This window comes from Melitaea cinxia, chromosome 28 (assembly GCF_905220565.1).
Source record: "Melitaea cinxia chromosome 28, ilMelCinx1.1, whole genome shotgun sequence".
In the NCBI taxonomy this organism is placed as follows: Eukaryota; Metazoa; Arthropoda; class Insecta; order Lepidoptera; family Nymphalidae; genus Melitaea; species Melitaea cinxia.
In genome coordinates, this window is record NC_059421.1 from 9,791,248 (window position 1) to 9,809,871 (window position 18,624).

Consider the following 18,624-nt stretch of genomic DNA (forward strand, 5'->3'; position numbering starts at 1 on the left):
GGTAGTAAAGAATATTACATACAAATATACATACATACAAGATACGCGCGAAAAACATCCTTCCTTGGCAGTCGGGTAAAAATATATGATAATTATATCTACCACTACGCGATCTTCCTATAACCCTATTTTCACAGTTATAAAAAATTAATAAAACCTATTTTCACAGTTATAAAAAAAAATAGTAATTCAAACTGTGTAAATACACTACTAAGAAATAAAATTATGGTATTTAATTTCACCTAACATCATATCAGGGGATGTAACTCAGTGGTAGAGTGTCTGCTTCGCATGCTGAAAGTCCTGGGTTCAAATCCCAGCATCTCCAAACCATTTTTTTTCAATTACTTTTTATATTGCATTTCTTTTTCATTACATTTTAATAATAATAACCATAACACACAGCTTTATGCGAAATCTTCATGTGTATAAATTATTGACCCAATATAACAAGGTGCGTTCTAAATACTCAATCTCTAAATCGACACTCCAAATTTATTTATAATATGTACCTATGTGTAACATATTTGTGTTATCTATTATGTATAAGTAGTTAATATCATTGTTTAATAAAATTTTATTTTTAAATTAATCAATCACTGAATGATGAGCAGTTTGTATGTTCGTAAATCGTTCTAAAACCTTTTATTTATTTCCATAAAGTTTCTGGGTGTATTTTTAAAAAAGTATTTTCATTTAAATACTTTTAATAAGCAATATATAATACATATTATAATTATATTATTATAGCATCATTTAGAGAATAAAAATATGGTGACGATCTACCTAATGAAAATAATCTGTAATTCTGTACACCTACGATTGACCTTCAGCATTTTTGTCGTAAACTCGTAAGGTTGGTAAAATTGCCGTTATGTCAGTTATGTTTACAAATTTTTATTTTTTATTTTTGGTGTCATTAATAATTTCGAACTTAAAATTGTATCCAATCAGCAGAATTTAAATAAAAACAAAAAAGAGAACTGTGATTGTATGAAATTTTCCTTAATACTTAAATTCAGTTTAACAGTTATGGACAATTATCAAAAACAACCTCTCAAGCTGTACATACAAGACATTTTCCGCGCCAAAAGAACCGAAGATAACAAATACGTATACGAACTTTTTAATATAAAGTTTAAAAATGTTATGATACACGGCGTAATCACTTCTCTATATAATACTACAAATAAGTCCTCTAATTTCGAAATAAGCGATCCCACTGGCTGTGTGCAAGTTTATTACGATTCAACGAAAAATAATTCTAATATATTTGATGACACTATAAAAGACCTTTTAAAAAGTTTCGCAGCAGTTTCTAGAAGCGGAGACGATAACGCACCCACAATGGCCGCCTTATTGAATTCTATAGAAAATAAGTATAAAAATCCGATTGATTTTGAAGAAGGATCTCATGTTAGCGTCGTTGGTGATATTTTTGTTGACGATTTTAGAAATGCTAGGATGGTGTCAGCATATCAGTGTAGAACTACATCAGTTGAAAGAGATATAGTTTGGTTGGAAGAATTAAGTTATTTATATGAAAAATATTATTTGAAGAACATAAAATAATAAATGATTGAACCTGTTTTAATATAGATTACTTTAATCAAAGAAATATACTTGAACAATTTTATAAAATATATTTTGTAACTTTTTAATGATTCTAGTGTATGAAAATATTGTTTATTAAAAGTTGGGTACTATTAAACAAATTTTTATAATTCTTTATACCTTATATTTGTTAAAAATCTACATTATCTGGTAACATATATGGTATCTTGTTGGTGCAACAAATAAATAAACATGCTGTTGATTTATTTTGTAAGATAGGGTATAAATTTCAACATTTTACAAAACTGAAAACAACCTGCGGGTCAGTTATTATAAATTTTGATTTGAGTAAAATTTACTCATGTCTGCAGAAGGCTATTAATTTAAACAAGTAGTAATTAGGTCAGTAATGAAGTCAGTCGGAATATCAAAACTAAAATTCTGATGTATTGGTGCAGTGGTGCAAAGATAAGTTTGTATAGGGCATACAGATATTTGTATGGGACGCTCGGATGCTTGTCCTGTTCTGGTCATTTGTATTGTGTTTCTGCACTTTGGACATATTTACAATCAATAGGAGCCGTTGAGTTTGAACAATTTATTTCTTATTTCTAATCTAGTAATGCAAAGTGCGCTGAGTAGAGTTAAATTAATTTGTAATTTAATTATTTCAATATGAGCGCGTTGCCAGTTATTGGCAAAATTTTGATGATTTTATCAAATAATTACGTTTTAAATTTTTGCTTTTTAAATATCGATGTAATCTATATCTATAATATATATAAAAGCGAAAGGTCACTCATCACGAAATCTCCGAAACTATAACACCTACAAACTTGAAATCTATAATCTATAATATATATAAAAAAAAGCGAAAGGTCACTCATCACGAAATCTCCGAAACTATAACACCTACAAACTTCAAATTTGGCAGGTAGGCTTCTTAAAGGACGTAGCATCCGCTAAGAACGGATTTTACGAAACTCGACCCCTAAGAGGGTAAAACGGGGGTTAGAAGTTTGTATGAAAGTCCTATGCTTTAGAAGTAAGAGACATGAAATTTAAAATGTATGCTCTATAGATGATGAAAAGGTGTCCAAATAATGTATCTTTCGAAATCAACTCCCTTTTGGGGTTAAAATGGGGGATGGTAGGTTGACTCACTCATCACGGAATCTCCGAAACTATAACAACCACAAACTTAAAGTTTGGCAGGTAGGTTCCTTATAGGGCGTAAACATCTGTTAAGACCGGATTTTACGAAAATCGACCCCTACGGTGGTAAAACGGGGGTTGGAAGTTTGTATGAAAGTCCTATGTTTTTGAAGTAAGAGACTTGAAATTTAAAATGTATGCTCTGTAGATGGTGAGACAAAGATGAAATTTGGCGGGGAGGTAGATTATAGTTAGTAGACGTCTACTAAGAACGGATTTTGCGATATTCCACTGCTAAGAGGGTTTAATTGGGGTTGATAGTTTGTATGAAACATATATACAGCAGCTATAAGTTTGCCTGATAGGTTATAATATTGCAGCCTGAAAATAAAACTAAGAATATGGTGTATAGAGAGGTTTTGTAAAAATAACTATTAAATTATACTAAATTGTGCCATTTAAAAAGTTGCTCACTGTGATAAGCCTTTCAAGTGACTGAAATAAAAAAATAATTTGCGTAAAACATCTTAATAGAAATTCATATCTTCATAACCACGCGGACGTAGTCACGGGCAACAGTTAGAGTATTATAAAACAAAGTCTCCAAAAGTGTATGTGATCAATTCCCTCAAAATCTACTGAATGGATTTTCATGCGGTTCAAGAGGAAGGTTTACGGAACGGCTAAGCCGATTTTGATGAGAGTTTCACTGGAAGTTTGCCGGGAAAACTTTGTGACAAACTGATTTCAACGTGGGCGAAGCCGCGGGCACAACTAGTAATATTATATATTTTACATTATAATTCAACTTGTTTGAATTGACCACTTTAAATTGTGGTGGTTTTTTTTAATCGAAAGAGATCTGACGAGTGCTTTCTGAGGTATCCCTAATAACGCGTATTTAATTGATTGTTTTTTTTTAAATGCAACTAGGTAGGCAAACAAGTGTGCGGCTCACCTGATAGTAAGCCAAGTATATGTATATATATTACAAATTTGTCGTTTCACAAAATTGTGTGTGAATTGTGAGTGTGAGTGATTTAAATATTATACAATACATAGTATTGTGCTGTGAACTGCTGTGACTGTATTAATGGCAAATGGCTTTTAATTGATGGCAGTTTTCTGCACTCAAAAGTCAAATTTGACAATATGTCATTTAAATCTACTTTGTCAATTCGCTTTATCAAACCTCTCTATAAGTTTTGTACCTTTTCTCCGGTTAATAAAGTTACTTATCTTGGACAAATCGTAAGGTAATTATGAAAATTGCACATCTAAAATACTAATAAATTTAATATCTTTTTTTTTTTAAATTAAAGTATAGAGGTTATGTCCTAATATTTATTGTTTTTAGAACTATGGCCAGCGAAGGTATTTCACCGCAAGAAATCGAATCATTATGCCAGACACCAAGTCCTACGACAAAGGTATATTAAAACTCAATACTAATGCAAACTTGACTATATTATATTAATAAGTAAATAACTTGACGAGCCCGTTGGCGCAGTTGATAGTGACCCTGCTTTCTGCTCCGGGTGTTGTGGGTTCGATTCCCACCCCGAGTCTGGGTGTAATATATATATTTATTTATATATGTATTATTTGTACGTATGTTTATAAAAAAATATATATGTAGCTATACCAGTCGGCTGTTACTACACAAGCATTAGTTTGCTTACCCTAGAAACAGACAACCTTGTGTGTATGTTGTAAAAAAAAAAAGAAAAATAACACCTTACACTCAATACCTTCAATAGGATTTTTTCCTGTGTCAAGGTTTATAATATCTTTGCCATGAGTGGGGATCGAAACTGCTGTGGCAAGCTTAACAACCAGTGCTGTGAATTCTATCCAACATGTCAATCTACTGGCATTCTTTAAAATTCCAGATATCTAACTTAAAATAATTTTTTCATTTTTTAAGTTAGTATTTCAATAAAAAAAATTAATACTAGTAATAAATTTTCACCAATAAACTGTAAAATAACTTTATATTCTTTTTTTACTAATTGGAATATATTATTATCAAACATAAAATATAAGCAATTATCTCAATTAACACTTTGTAGTGATAACCGTTTAACTTGAAGTCAATTGTGATAAGCTTATCAAAATGACAAGAGTCATAATGTAAGAAAACTGAATTTGTCTGAAACAATCAATGTATTTTTAAACAATTATATTTTACTAGCTATTTTGACACATTGAACACTGCCTTGATTGTTTAGTTTGTCTATCTGGGCCATGGGGGACACCATGTAGTCGACATACAATTTTTCCGTTGGTGTTGCGGGGGATACAACATGACTGCAAGCTAGAGTCAACTTAAAAATTATGTCATATAATGTAAGGAAAAATAAATAAGATCTTTAAGAATAGGTATAGTCATGCAATAAAAACTTATCATAAAAATTTCGTAAAAAACTTAAACTGGCCCGCCCCATGGACTAAACAAGTGAGGCCGAACTGGCTTAAGCAAATTAGTATGGCAATAATAAACAGAAAAAAAAATGAAATTATCTTGTAAAAGTCCCTGTAAAAGTGTTTTATGTCCATGGGCGACGGTAGCCGTTTAACATCAAATGGCTTCATCTGCTCGTTTGCCCCCATTCTTATAAAAAGTATGTTGAAAGCAGAAAGAAAATGATTAATAGGTAATTAAAATCTACTCCTCATTTACACATAATTACCAAAATTTTATATGCAAAAGTGATCTCTTTTAGTATTCAACATTAGTACATAAAATTTAAATTTCAAAAACGATGTATCTATATGAGCCGGCTGTTACTTAAAAAACAGGTATTAAATTGCCTAACTTAAGACTTACCTTAGAACGGAACAATGAACTATGAACGGACTATTATATATATATTGAATACTAGCTGTACCCTGCGCATGTTGGTACGCTTTTTTTTTGGTTGTACCAACTCAAAAACGTGTGCTCATGCACAACACTTTGCTGAAGATGAAACATGATCAAATGCATAGTTTACGATTCTATAAAGGACATACAGACAAACATTCATTTTTATATATATCGAATATGTCATTTGTCTAATCTCATGATAATAAAATTTTTCAGGACTTTATGTTCCAACAAACAATGTACCGCATCAAAGACCCAAGAAAGTCTATACCATTTTACACTGGAGTCTTAGGAATGACTCTGTTGAAACAATTACATTTCCCCGAGATGAAATTTTCTCTATTCTTCATGGGTTATGAAAATCCAGCCGAAGTACCGAAAGATGAAAAAGAAAGGACAGCTTGGGCTATGACTAGAAAAGCTACTTTGGAGTTGACGCAGTGAGTATTGCTATTAATAATTATTCAACTAGGTTGGCAAACATAATTATATCACACCTACGCTCAAGGCGGGAATCATTTTCTAACTGAGGTAGGGCACAGCAGGAATTTCCTGCTCAAAATCTGGAGCAGCCCGACTGGGGTAGTACCTCGACCTTACAGAACTCTTACTCGATCACAGTAAAATAATACTGTTTTCAAGCAGTATTGTGTTCCTGTTGGTGAGTAAGGTGACCAGAGTTCCTGGGGGGATTGGGAATTGGGTCGGCAACGCGCTTGCGATGCTTCTGGTGTTGCAGGCGTCTATAAGCTACGGTAATCGCTTACCATCAGGTGAGCCGTACGCTTGTTTACCGATCTAGTGACATAAAAAAAAATAAAAATAAAAAATAATTTATAACACATTTTACAAATATGTTTTTATTTTCTTTTCCAGTAATTGGGGTACAGAAAGCGATGATTCAACTTACCACAACGGTAATTCAGATCCCCGAGGCTTTGGACACATTGGTATACTGGTACCTGATGTTGACGAGGCTTGTAACAAGTAAGTTGTTATTTAAGTATAACTTCTTTACGCACGCTTGACTTGGAGAGTAAGCTGCTGAATGCGTGTCCAGAGCGTTACGAAAAATGTGATCCAGCGAGGCGAACGAAAGTTGAGAGGGAGATATAAGTTAGATGGAACTAAAGAAGTTTTACTAGCCCGTTGGCGCAGTTTGTAGTAACAATGCTTTCTGCTCCGGGAGTTGTGGGTTCGATTCCCACCCCGAGTCTGGGTGTAATATATATATTTATTTCTATATTTATATATGTATTATTTATAAGTATGTTTATCGAAAACAAATATGTAGCTATACCAGTCGGCTGTTACCTATAACACAAGCATTAAGTTGCTTACTTTAGGAACAGACGACCGTGTGTGTATTGTGTAGATATTTATTAACTTCAATCGTGTAGTCTAAAGCACATTCGTTTTTTTTTTATATATTTTTATTTATTCACTTGTGTACACTCAATCCTAACGCTATATAATACAATTTTTTATTTAAAGATCTGTTCCATCATTGTGGATAAAGGTTATCCTGCACATAAGTTACATTAACAGCAAGAGATAGAGAATAGGCTGTTAGGAACTCACGATTCAGCCTGTAACATCCCACCGCTGGGCATCTTTCTCCATGTAGGAGAAGAATCAAAGATTATTCCACAACACTTTCCCAATGCGAGTTAGCTGGGGGTTACTGGGGGTCGTGACCCCTTCCACTGACGACTTTCCTTCGAACGATGTCGCGCCATGTTGCTCTGTGGGTTGTGACGTGCAGTGCATCGTGGACTTTCGTGTCGAGTGCTGTGCGGATTTGATCCGACCAATACATCGGGCTCCGTCGTCAAGGTCTATTTCCTTCCACTTTGCCGGTGATAACAATCTTTTCCAAATTGCCACCTTCCCTTCGGGCAATGTGACCAAAGTGCTCAAGAATCCTCTGTAGGCAGGTAGTGGATAGCCTTTTCGTTACTTTGAGTTGTTTCAATGTCGATGCCTAGTTGGTCCTGCGTGCTGTCCACGGGATCTGGAGCATCCTTCTCCAGCGCCACATCTCGGAGGCATCAATGCGTTGCCGATCAGCTGCTTTAATTGTCCATGTCTCAGACGCATACAGAAATATCGAGAGGGCAAGTGCACGGACTACGTGGTGTGCTGTGTGGCTACGGCACTAAAGAATTTAGCCACCCCCTCTCTTCCCGTGGGTGTCGTAAGAGGCGACTAAGGGATAACAAGGTTCCACAACCACCTTGGAACTTAAGAAGCCGACCGATAGCGGGATAACCATCCAACTGCTGGCTTTGAAATACACAGGCCGAAGACGGGCAGCAGCGTCTTCGGTGCGACAAAGCCAGCCCTGCGGTCACCAACCCGCCTGCCCAGCGTGGTGACTATGGGCAAAACACATGAGTTCACGTTATTTTTGGCGTAAACTTGTGGAGACCTATGTCCAGCAGTGGACTGTATAGGCTGTAATGATGAAGTGCACGGACTAGACGTACTTTGGTTTAAATAGAAATGTGTCTATCCCTCCAAGTCCCACGCAGCTGAGACATTAAGAGTTAACAATATTATAGCAAAATTTATTACAATGTTGTTAACATTATAATTCGGCCGTTAGCAAATGTAGATAAAGACTAGGTCCTAACTGTAAATCTTTGCCCAAAATATCACTTCCGTTTCCTGCATATTTTGTGATTTGTTAAACCATTCTGATTATTATGAAAACTATTCTGTACAATCAACGTCAGTTAATATCAAGAAGAATAGGACAGATTGTGTTAAGGTAAACTGAAGTAGGGCACGGCAGGAAATTTCCTGCTCCAATATGGAGCAGCCTGATCTCGACCTTACAGAAGATCACAGCTAAATAATACTGCTTTCAAGCAGTGTTGTGTTCCTGTTGGTGAGTAAATTGACCAGAGCTCCTGGGGGGAATCAGGGATAGGGTCGGCAACACGCTAAGCAGCTACGGTAATCGCTTATCATCAGATGAGCCGTACGTTTGTTTGCTGACTTAGTAATATAAAAAATAGATGATTTTTTACGTTTGCGAGCAAACAAAATTATAATTAATTTTATATCAACTGTGCTGCTTGTACGTGATACTTCTAAATTGCATCTAAAAAGTTCTTATATTTATGATTTTTATAACTTTCAGATTCGAGCAACAAGGCGTTAAGTTTATAAAGAAACCGCAAGATGGAAAAATGAAAAGCCTCGCTTTCATACAAGACCCGGACGGCTACTGGATTGAAATATTCACTTCTAAAGTTGTAAATCAATAGATAAAAGTTTTATAAACGGATCAAAAAAATAACAATGTCAATAATAGTTTTTACCAACTTTGAAAGTTACTAAGTATTGCGGATTAATGAGATATCCATATTAATTTTAAGTTGATTTGAACCCATAATGTGTAGATGTTTTTTTGTCAACTTTGAAAAACATAAATATAGGTTACTTGGTTTCCTATTATATATCTATCAATTGTGATTTGATTTGAAACACTTGTGTATCAAAATAGCCCAAATAATCGTTGTTTACTACAGTAATAAAATAAAAACTTTTTAAGAAATTATTCGTAAGTAGAAATGTCTTAAATCAGGAAAAATATACAATTTTAACAATGATGTTTTTATATTATTTCAAGTTTTGTTTTGTATATAAAGGAAATAAAATGTTGAATTGTTTATTTTGACTTTTATTGCGGTCATTTCATTCAGCTAGTATTTGATACACATAGATTATTAAGCAACCTACAAATAAAATACAATACATTGTTAAAATTAATGTTATTAATTCATACATACAAGAGTACCTACAAAGTTATGCTTCAGACACAAGTCGTACGAAAAAATAATATGAGAATAAAGAAAAAGAAATACAAATGTGGAGACATAGATGAAGTAAAAAAAAGTAGATAATGCGCGGCCTTTGTTGTTAGTGAAGCCACAAAACTCGGCTCCTTCAAGTAAAGACACGCGCTCACGCACACATATGCATCAAACTACGCTCATTTTCGTTAGTATCTCACGAGGCCTCGTACAGTAACTTTGCCTATAAAATGCCGTTCTTTTGTAATTAAATGGTGCAAAAACAATACCAAAGTGAACAAAAAGTCTGAAGAAATATCGTTTCACACGTAAATACATACAAAACTTTATATTTTTTGTTATTCCAAAATAATATTGACGTTATTCGGAACTTATAATTTCTATGCCCCGAAATGACGTACCGAGGGAGTGCTACCAGTAATTTTTATTTCCATTAGCCCAAAATGCGGGTAAGTAAATTGTAGTCAATCATAGAAAAATAATTAAGTAGAAAGTGGACATCATTATTGTGTTTTTTTTATCGTGTGATTTTATGTTTTACCTAAATTGAAGTCAATATGAATTTTTAACTCGTTTTTGTCTGTTTAAATTTGTGAATTAACTACTCATATTTTACTACTAAATATCATGATTTTAGGTTTCCAACGAATATTTTAATAGGAGATAGATAGAATAGGTAGCTGCTGTGCGACTGAGCTGAAATGAACTACAACGACAGCCATCCTCATCTAGTGTGGTTTGTTCAAACCATTTTGATAAAGCTGACATGTACGGTACAAAACGTGGACTTCGCAGAGTACCATCACGTTTATACTACTACTTACTACTAGGTATTTTAATGTTGAATTTTTTGTTCTAGGACCTACCGGATGAGTCTTAAATTAGTCGTTAACCAAGATCTTTGATACACCTAGAAAACATAAACTAAGAGAAAAGTTAAAAAAACAGGAACTTTATTTTAAAAAAAAATGTAAAAAAATTAAATCATTACAGCAAAGAGTTAGACGTCTTTAAAACAGGAACTTGCCCTTCAGAGGAATCATCAATTACTTAAGAACGCAATTTTCATTGACACAGTATTATATAATTCATTAAATCAAAACATGGCTGCAATAGATTTATTTAACAATTTGAAACAAAAAAGGAGTAAATATATTTAAAACTATAAACAGATTTTTATTTTCGCATACCCATTTTACCTATATTAAATTAATTGTGTTTAATCCCATTTAATAAAATTTTCAGGGACTTTTTTTAAAAAGTGTCAACACTTCACTCACTCACACATATTTAAAAAAGTGGCTTCACTTTTTTGTTCTAAGTGCGTTATCTATTCTTTTTACTTGATCTATGTGTGGAGATTAAAATTAACAATACCATCAGAATAGTTAAAAAAAATTAATATGTCATAAAAATGCATGACAGTGGATAGAAATCATTAAAATTTTAACATGTCAAAATTAAAAAGAAAATACACATATGCAAAATTGAAATGTACATCATCATCATTTCAGCCTATCACAGTCCACTGCTGGACATAGGCTTCCACAAGTTTACGCCAAAAATGGCGTGAACTCCTGTGTGTTGACCATAGTCACCACGCTGGGCAGGGGGGCCGGTGACCGCAGGGCTGGCTTTGTCGCACCGAAGACGCTGCTGCCCGTTTTAGGCCTGTGTATATCAAAGCCAGCAGTTGGATGGTTATGCCACCATCAGTCGGCCTTTTACGTTCCAAGGTGGTAGTGGAACTGTGTTATTCCTTAGTCGCCGCTTGGCTCTTACGACACGCACGGGAAGAGAGGGGGTGGCTATATTGTTTTATGTCGTAACCAGACAAGATAATTTTTGAAATGATTAATGAAAATTGAAATGTACAATAATTGAAATTTAGAATCGTAGTAAAAAAATAACGAGTGTGCTTTAGACCACACAACCGGAATATAATTGTGTTTGCAGGCAAACGGAGAAAAACCGACTTCAATTATATCGACAACTAATACAACGAAGGTAGACGAAAAAATAGTCAAGTAATTACGCATTATCAAAGATTACTCCGAAAGTTGTAATCGGATCTCGATGAAATGTGACCACGTGATAAACATCGGCTTTCGATTAAATTAAAAATCATCAAAATGGGTACATCCAGTAAAAAGTTATGCGGATTGTCGAGAGTTTCCCTCGATTTCTCTGGGATCCCATCATCAGATCCTGGTTTCATTATCATAGTATTCTTTCCAACAAAAAAAGAATTATCAAAATCGGTTCATAAACGACGACCATACATAAATATATATATATACATACGGTCGAATTGAGTAACCTCCTCCTTTTTTTGAAGTCGGTTAAAAACACATATACATCGCAGATAGTTGATGTAATAAGGAGTAACTAAGGCTTCTTTTACTTTAGATTTTTTTTTATTATTATTTTATAACTGCGAACTGAATAATTATTATTTTGTTAAATTTCACGCGGACGAAGTAGCGGGCACAGCTAGTTTTAACATAAATTTACTGGAGATACGGTGTATTGACGAGGCTCAAGCAACTGAGAGCGAAATTAAGATAGATGGTGTGTGTGCGGGTCTTCCTGACAGGCCCGAAGGTCTGTCCGGGTACGGGCCTCGAGGTTACCCTCTTTACCCGGGCTTTCTTCTCCGGGGCTTCGCCTCCGGGGTCATATCATTTCAGCTCTATTGGGCCAGGGTCACAGTGCCCTTAGGGTCTTCCTCTTATTTAGGGTGTCTCATCTTGGATAGGTCTCTCCTTAATATTGGCCTTCTTTGTTATAGTGATGGGATGTCCTCCCCCGCGTCGTCCAAATCGTCGCCACCACTGTCCGCGCTGGGTCGGCTCGGCGGTGGTTGCAGGAGCTCGCGTGGTAGAGGACGCCCTTCTGGCGGTCTCGCATGTAGGGGTGCGATCCCGTGGAGGTGTACGCACGCGCCATTGTCCGCGCGAGCAAACATGGCGCGCTGTGCCACTATATGCTTCTCCACAGACACTAAAGATGGCGTGCGGAAATTAATAAATACTTTTTTATTTACTACATAAAGATAGATAATCAATGACAATACATATATAGCTTAATAACATCACTACTGTTTGAAATTTATTATTCTTGCTTTGCTTTATTTTCCATAAAAAGTAATTTGAAACATTTAGCATTTTTTGCATCATACACACGAAAACAAGGCTATGAGTTTATTTTTACAGTACGATTATAATAACCAAATTACACGCACTTATGTATATTTATCAAATTATGTACACTGTAATTTCACACCTATACAACAGACTAACTACACTATTCTATATTATCTATCTCAAATTCTTAATAACTTTTAAATACATACCTAGTAATGGAACTTTCTAGTTAACTATCTTTATTATTTATTATAAAAATTAGAAAATTGTTTGTTTGTTTAAACGCGCTAATCTTAGGAACTACTGGTTCGAATTGTGAAATTCTTTTTGTGTTGGATATATGCGGGTTGGCGGATATATTCCCTTATTATACTTATTATGTGTAACGATCGCTATCAGGTGTACAGTACACGATAACAATCGGGACCGACGGCTAAACGTGCTCTCCGAGTCCTTCTAGGGAGACCGACAAGGACTGCACAAATCCCCAAACCACGGCAAACATCTGTATGGCCAATACAAATGCTTATCATGTGCAGGAATCGAACCCGCAACTGCCAGCGCAACAGCCACAAACCAGTACTGTGACCACAGAGTATTATGGTATAAACAGGGCTGTGACCGTTGCGTCAACGCGTCGTCACGTTTTTTTTTTGACAGAAGAATTTTAATTATTTTAATATTCAAAAACAATACTTTAATGTTTTAGGCAAACCAAATCAAACAAGCGCAACCTCGGGCACGAATAATTGAACGCCTCCAATGTAACATTAAAAGTTTAAAACGTATGTAATTTGACATAATTGAGTAGGTATAAAATATTCAATGTTATAATAATCAATTTATAATAAATAAAAACGAATAACGCATTGTTTTATATTATAAACAATAATTAGACTTTACAAACAATTTCACACCTTATCGATATAATTAAATAAAACCACGCATGTTGGAGAATTCATTTCGAAAAGCGGCATTGTGTAGCAATGTTGCTGGCTTTGGTGTTGTTTTCTTGTGCCTCGTCACTTCTGGCGTTGAAAGATGAGGTAATTATTTCTTATCTATTTCATTTCAATTCGGCTAATTTATTTTTTGTATGTTCCTCAAACCCCACGGAAGGTTTATATACCAAAAAAAAAAAAAAAAAACTATTAACTTTTGACAGAATTAGTTCTGTCAAAAGTTAATAGTTTTTTTTCGTCGTTGTCCGGGCAGCTAGTTAATAATAAATACAGACCTTGTTCCATCTTCCGAACTATCAAACGTGAGGCTTTAATAATCGTTAGATTATCAACATTTTTACAATATTCAGCGCATTTTTTTTTAATTTTCATCCATAAGAACCTTCTTCAAAGTATTAAAAAACTTCGAACAAAAAATTTGCCAAATTTCTCCAGCTGTACTGGAGTTTTGGTCTTAGTAATACATTATTTAGCAATTAATTTTTGTATATATAGATTATTAATTAATTATATTATTTATATATTTTTTAAACAAATTCTTCAGTTGAACTAAAGCCAACCTTAAGTTTAAGTTTTTTGTTATCAGTTACAAACTTTGATTCTGATTTAATTATATCTAAAATTAATTATAAGACGTGCAGTGGAGCTTCGTGGTGGCAAAGACAGTTTTGAAAGGGGTGTTTGGAGGGAACAAACAAGATTTTAACAGGAAATAAATGGTTCTTCTATTTCGCTACTTTTGTCGTTACTAACTTTAGTTTTATCGAAAACTTTTATAGAAACGTAGGGACAGAATATTTGAATTTACATTGTTAATTTAGAATTAGTAATTATTGGAATGCTGGAAAATAATTTTTCTTGATATAAATTTTAGCTGTCGACATACCAGTTCGATAGTTTTGACTTGTTAAATTGATTTGAGTGCATAGATTGTACAAAACTGTTTTAGGTTGTCAAAACTGTATTCTGGTAGTGGTGTGTGCACTGGGCACTCACACACCGGCGATATCGGGTTCGATTTCCGCTCGGGATGGATATTTGTATTTTTACAAATATTCCTTTTCGGTCTGGTTGTATGTCCTTGTGGGTCTCCACACTTTACCTCGGAGAGCACGTTAAGCAGCTGGTGGTAACCGTTACTCATAGTAGGGAATATACCTGAAAATTCGCAGTGGAACAACGTGGTGGATTAAGCTCCGACCCTTTTCCTGCGTTGAGAAAGAGGCCTATGCCCAGCAGTGAGATGTTACAGGCTGAATCGTGATCGTGATCGTATATGGATAAATTTAATTAGCAAAAGTTATTTCAGGGAAATAACTTACCCTGTGTTATTAAATAATATCTTCATTCAATACACGACTTTTAATAATGTAAAAAAAAAACAGGTAATATCGCGTAGGAGACAAAAGTATGGACGTCAGGCCCGACACGCGACTGGAGGTTACTTTTCAAGAAAATTACCATGATATTTAAAATATATATTTATGTATTTCTCGTAACTTTCCCACTTTATTCATACCACGTTTTATAAACTTATTCTTAAAAAGAAAACATTAATAATACTTTACTTATTATTAATAATGATTTACTTAAGACTTTCTTCCACAGACCAACACTTTGTCTATACAAGATTCTCCAGTCCATCTACCTCTCGTTGACGTATCTTCCTTGCCAATAGAACCCCGGCAACCAATTAATGCAAGAAGCGAAGGAGTTCAGGTACATTACACTTGATACAATTATCTATCGTAAAGAACTTTTAGTTAAATAGGAAATGTCATGTTCAAAACGTCCAGCCTGATTGGGCTAGTACGTCAAACTTGCCAAAGAATAGTTACTGAAGCAGTGTTGTGTTCCTGTGATGAGTAAGCTGGCCAGGTCTCCTGGGAAGGAAGGTCAGGGGGTGTGTAAAATTATGCACATTTGTTGCTATTGTGTTGCGCGTCGCTTAGTTACAATTTGGTTATTTCAAAACTTCTAAATCGATTAATATAAACTCTTATACAATATATATATATATATATATATATATATATATATATATATATATATATATATATATATAGTATATCATTATCATTACAGCCTATAAAGTCTACTGCTGGACATAGGCCTCCACAAGTTTACGCCAAAAATAACGTGAACTCACGTGTTTTGCCCATAGTCACCACGCTGGGCAGGCGGGTTGGTGACCGCAGTACTGGCTTTGTCGCACCGAAGACGCTGCTGCCCGTCTTCGGCCTGTGTATTTCAAAGCCAGCAGTTGGATGGTTATCCCGCCATCGGTCGGCTTCTTAAGTTCCAAGGTGGTTGTGGAACCTTGTTATCCCTTAGTCGCCTCTTACGACACCCACGGGAAGAGAGGGGGTGGCTAAATTCTTTAGTGCCGTAGCCACACAGCACATCAATAGTATGCAATGAATATATTCAATGTAGGTTTCCAATAGATACGATTTCAAATAGCGTGTTTACCGTACATCGGTCTAGTGTAGTGGTACATGCACCGTGTGCCATGCCATATCATGGTATAAGGTATACAGGTAATAAGGCATATTTATTTAACACTAGCTACACGTACGCGGTTTTAACCGTTTGGATGATCGGCATTTGGCCCCTTTAAATATGGCCTATATCACGCATAATCAGTGATACGTATTTTCTGGTATATGAATTCCTAAAAATGCTCCAGTAGTTTTTTAATTTTCCATTACACAACAGCAAATAAAAAAATCTTTGCCTTTAGTGTGTACTTGTCATAAGCCACATTTTTAAAGAAAACCTTTTACAGATGTCACACGCATCATTACCAATATTGCGGAAAAGCGTAAGGGTACCGGAAAGCTGTCCAAATGTAGATATAATACTAAAACTAGTTAATTCACTGGAAAAATTGATACCGAAAAATAATAGACTTGTACATTTGAAACCTCGAATCCTTGAAAATGTATTGTCGATCCTTAAAAGTTTATTGCAAAGATTGCCGGATACCCAAATTAATAGCAATCCTTACACCAATTTAAATATGGAAAATAATAATCCGAATTACGCTAATTCGAAACTTATTGATAACAGCATTCAAATGAGGGAAAACAGAGTCTTGGAGACAAAACAAAAGAATGAACGCAGTAGTTCGACTTTTGAATGTCAAATTATTCTTCAACTTCTCGTCGATACTGTAAAAAATGCATACAATCAGATCAACGCATATTGTATCTCTAGCGGAAAATGTGACTTGACCAACGTTGCACCTTTAGCTAATGATCTGATTTCAAATAATGATGGGAGTTTACCGGGGCATCAAGCTATTAAACAAGTTTACAATACGATGAGTCTACATCAACATTATCACCATGGCTTGCATAATCACGCACATAGCTCCGAGGAAGATGAAAAACTACGACCCAATACCCTCGTTAACAATCAAACACCAAACGAATTAAATCATCTGCTGAAGAAAGAGGAATTATCAAACTTACACAATTTGTTGTTGCAAGAACTTATTAACAGCAATGCCAGGCCAGACGGTAGCCTTAGCAATGTAAACTCTCAAAATTTAAATGGTTTGGGATTGAATGAATTACTTATGCTTAATAATATCAGACCAGAAATTAATGATAACAACGTGGCTCCTCAAATACAAAATCCAAACATATTAAACAATGCACAAGGGTCAGATGATTTGACATTGCAGGAATTACTTTTACTGAATAACAATGTTAAATCAGATATTAACGATAACAACGCAAATTCTCAACTACAATATCTAAACACATTAAACAACGTACAGGGGTCAAATGATTTGACATTGCAGGAATTACTTTTACTGAATAACAATATCAGACCAGATATTAATGACAACAACGTGATTCCTCAAATAAAAAATCCAAACATATTAAACAAAGTACAGGGTTCAAATGATTTGACATTGCAGGAATTACTTTTACTGAATAACAATATCAGACCAGATATTAATGACAACAACGTGATTCCTCAAATAAAAAATCCAAACATATTAAACAAAGTACAGGGGTCAAATGATTTGACATTGCAGGAATTACTTTTACTGAATAACAATATCAGACCAGATATTAATGACAACAACGTGATTCCTCAAATAAAAAATCCAAGCATATTAAACAAAGTACAGGGGTCAAATGATTTAACATTGCAGGAATTACTTTTACTGAATAACAATATTAAACCAGATATTAACGAAAACAACGCAAATTCTCAAATACAATATCTTAACTCATTAAACAACATACAGGGGTCAAATGATTTGACATTGCAGGAACAACTTTTACTGAATAACAATATCAAACCAGATATTAACAATAACAACGCAAATTCTCAAATACAATATCTAAACACATTAAACGGCATACAGGGGTCAAATGGTTTGTCGATGCAAGAGTTACTTATGTTGAATAACAATATCAGACCAAACATTAACGAAAACAACGAAAATTCTCAAATACAAAGTCCAGACGTAATAAACAACATACAGGGATCAAATAGTTTGTCAATGGAAGAATTGCTTCATCTTAGTAAAAATTTTAAACCAGATCTTAATGGAATGAATCAATTACATAATCCAAACTTGATCGGGACACCGTCACAGTCAAATTACCGGGAATATCTACAACAGTTATTACTTAATACTTTAAACTCTCATTCAAACGAAGCTAACGTGGGACAAGTATCACAAAATCAGTTGAATAATTTATCTTTGCAACAGCTTTTGGCGTTGGAATCTCAGCTTGCAAGTCAAAATAATATTAATTCGCAAATATACGAAAGTTCTTTGAATGATAACAGCTTTAAAAATTATAATTATAAAATTTTGAAAGACATAATGTCAATTAAAAACAGTCCAGGTGCGAATATAAATGCAAATATCCTTGGGCCACTACGAAATAGAATTGACTCATCATTATTGTTGGGAGTTAATAACTTTACAGAGAACAATAATATTATCAATGGTGAACGCTCACTACACAGCGGAAGTCAATACATACTTAACAAACTTTTGCCCTCAAATGCTTATGCAAACCAGTGGAACCAACTTTCTTACTTGCTCTCTAAAAATGTAAACGGTTACGGACAAGACGTGA

At 34.5% G+C, this 18,624-nt stretch overlaps 3 protein-coding genes and 1 non-coding gene across 4 annotated transcripts; all 4 read left to right on the plus strand.

The window, feature by feature from the left end:
- The first annotated feature begins 256 nt into the window (after positions 1-256).
- Positions 257-328, plus strand: Trnaa-cgc. Its single transcript has one exon. It is a non-coding gene; the product is annotated as a tRNA-Ala (tRNA).
- Positions 329-859: 531 nt separating this feature from the next.
- Positions 860-1,589, plus strand: LOC123667595. Its single transcript, XM_045601470.1, has one exon. The coding sequence runs from the start codon at positions 994-996 to the stop codon at positions 1,570-1,572; it is 579 nt and encodes a 192-aa protein (XP_045457426.1). The 5' UTR covers positions 860-993; the 3' UTR covers positions 1,573-1,589.
- Positions 1,590-3,836: 2,247 nt separating this feature from the next.
- Positions 3,837-9,198, plus strand: LOC123667638 (lactoylglutathione lyase). The gene is made up of 5 exons (XM_045601498.1): positions 3,837-3,965; positions 4,067-4,139; positions 5,795-6,018; positions 6,455-6,565; positions 8,727-9,198. The coding sequence occupies exons 1-5, from the start codon at positions 3,862-3,864 to the stop codon at positions 8,851-8,853; spliced, it is 639 nt and encodes a 212-aa protein (XP_045457454.1). The 5' UTR covers positions 3,837-3,861; the 3' UTR covers positions 8,854-9,198.
- Positions 9,199-16,532: 7,334 nt separating this feature from the next.
- On the plus strand, positions 16,533-18,624 carry LOC123667482 (putative uncharacterized protein DDB_G0286901). Its single transcript, XM_045601376.1, has 2 exons — positions 16,533-18,209; positions 18,619-18,624. The coding sequence occupies exons 1-2, from the start codon at positions 16,533-16,535 to the stop codon at positions 18,622-18,624; spliced, it is 1,683 nt and encodes a 560-aa protein (XP_045457332.1).

Coding starts and splice junctions, on each gene's coding strand:
- LOC123667595 (XM_045601470.1), top strand. CDS start 994: ATGAAATTTTCCTTAATACTTAAATTCAGTTTAACAGTTATGGACAAT.
- LOC123667638 (XM_045601498.1), top strand. CDS start 3,862: ATGTCATTTAAATCTACTTTGTCAATTCGCTTTATCAAACCTCTCTAT. Junction 4,140..5,794: donor CACCAAGTCCTACGACAAAG/GTATATTAAAAC, acceptor AAAATTTTTCAG/GACTTTATGTTCCAACAAAC. Junction 6,019..6,454: donor GCTACTTTGGAGTTGACGCA/GTGAGTATTGCT, acceptor TTTCTTTTCCAG/TAATTGGGGTACAGAAAGCG.
- LOC123667482 (XM_045601376.1), top strand. CDS start 16,533: ATGGAAAATAATAATCCGAATTACGCTAATTCGAAACTTATTGATAAC.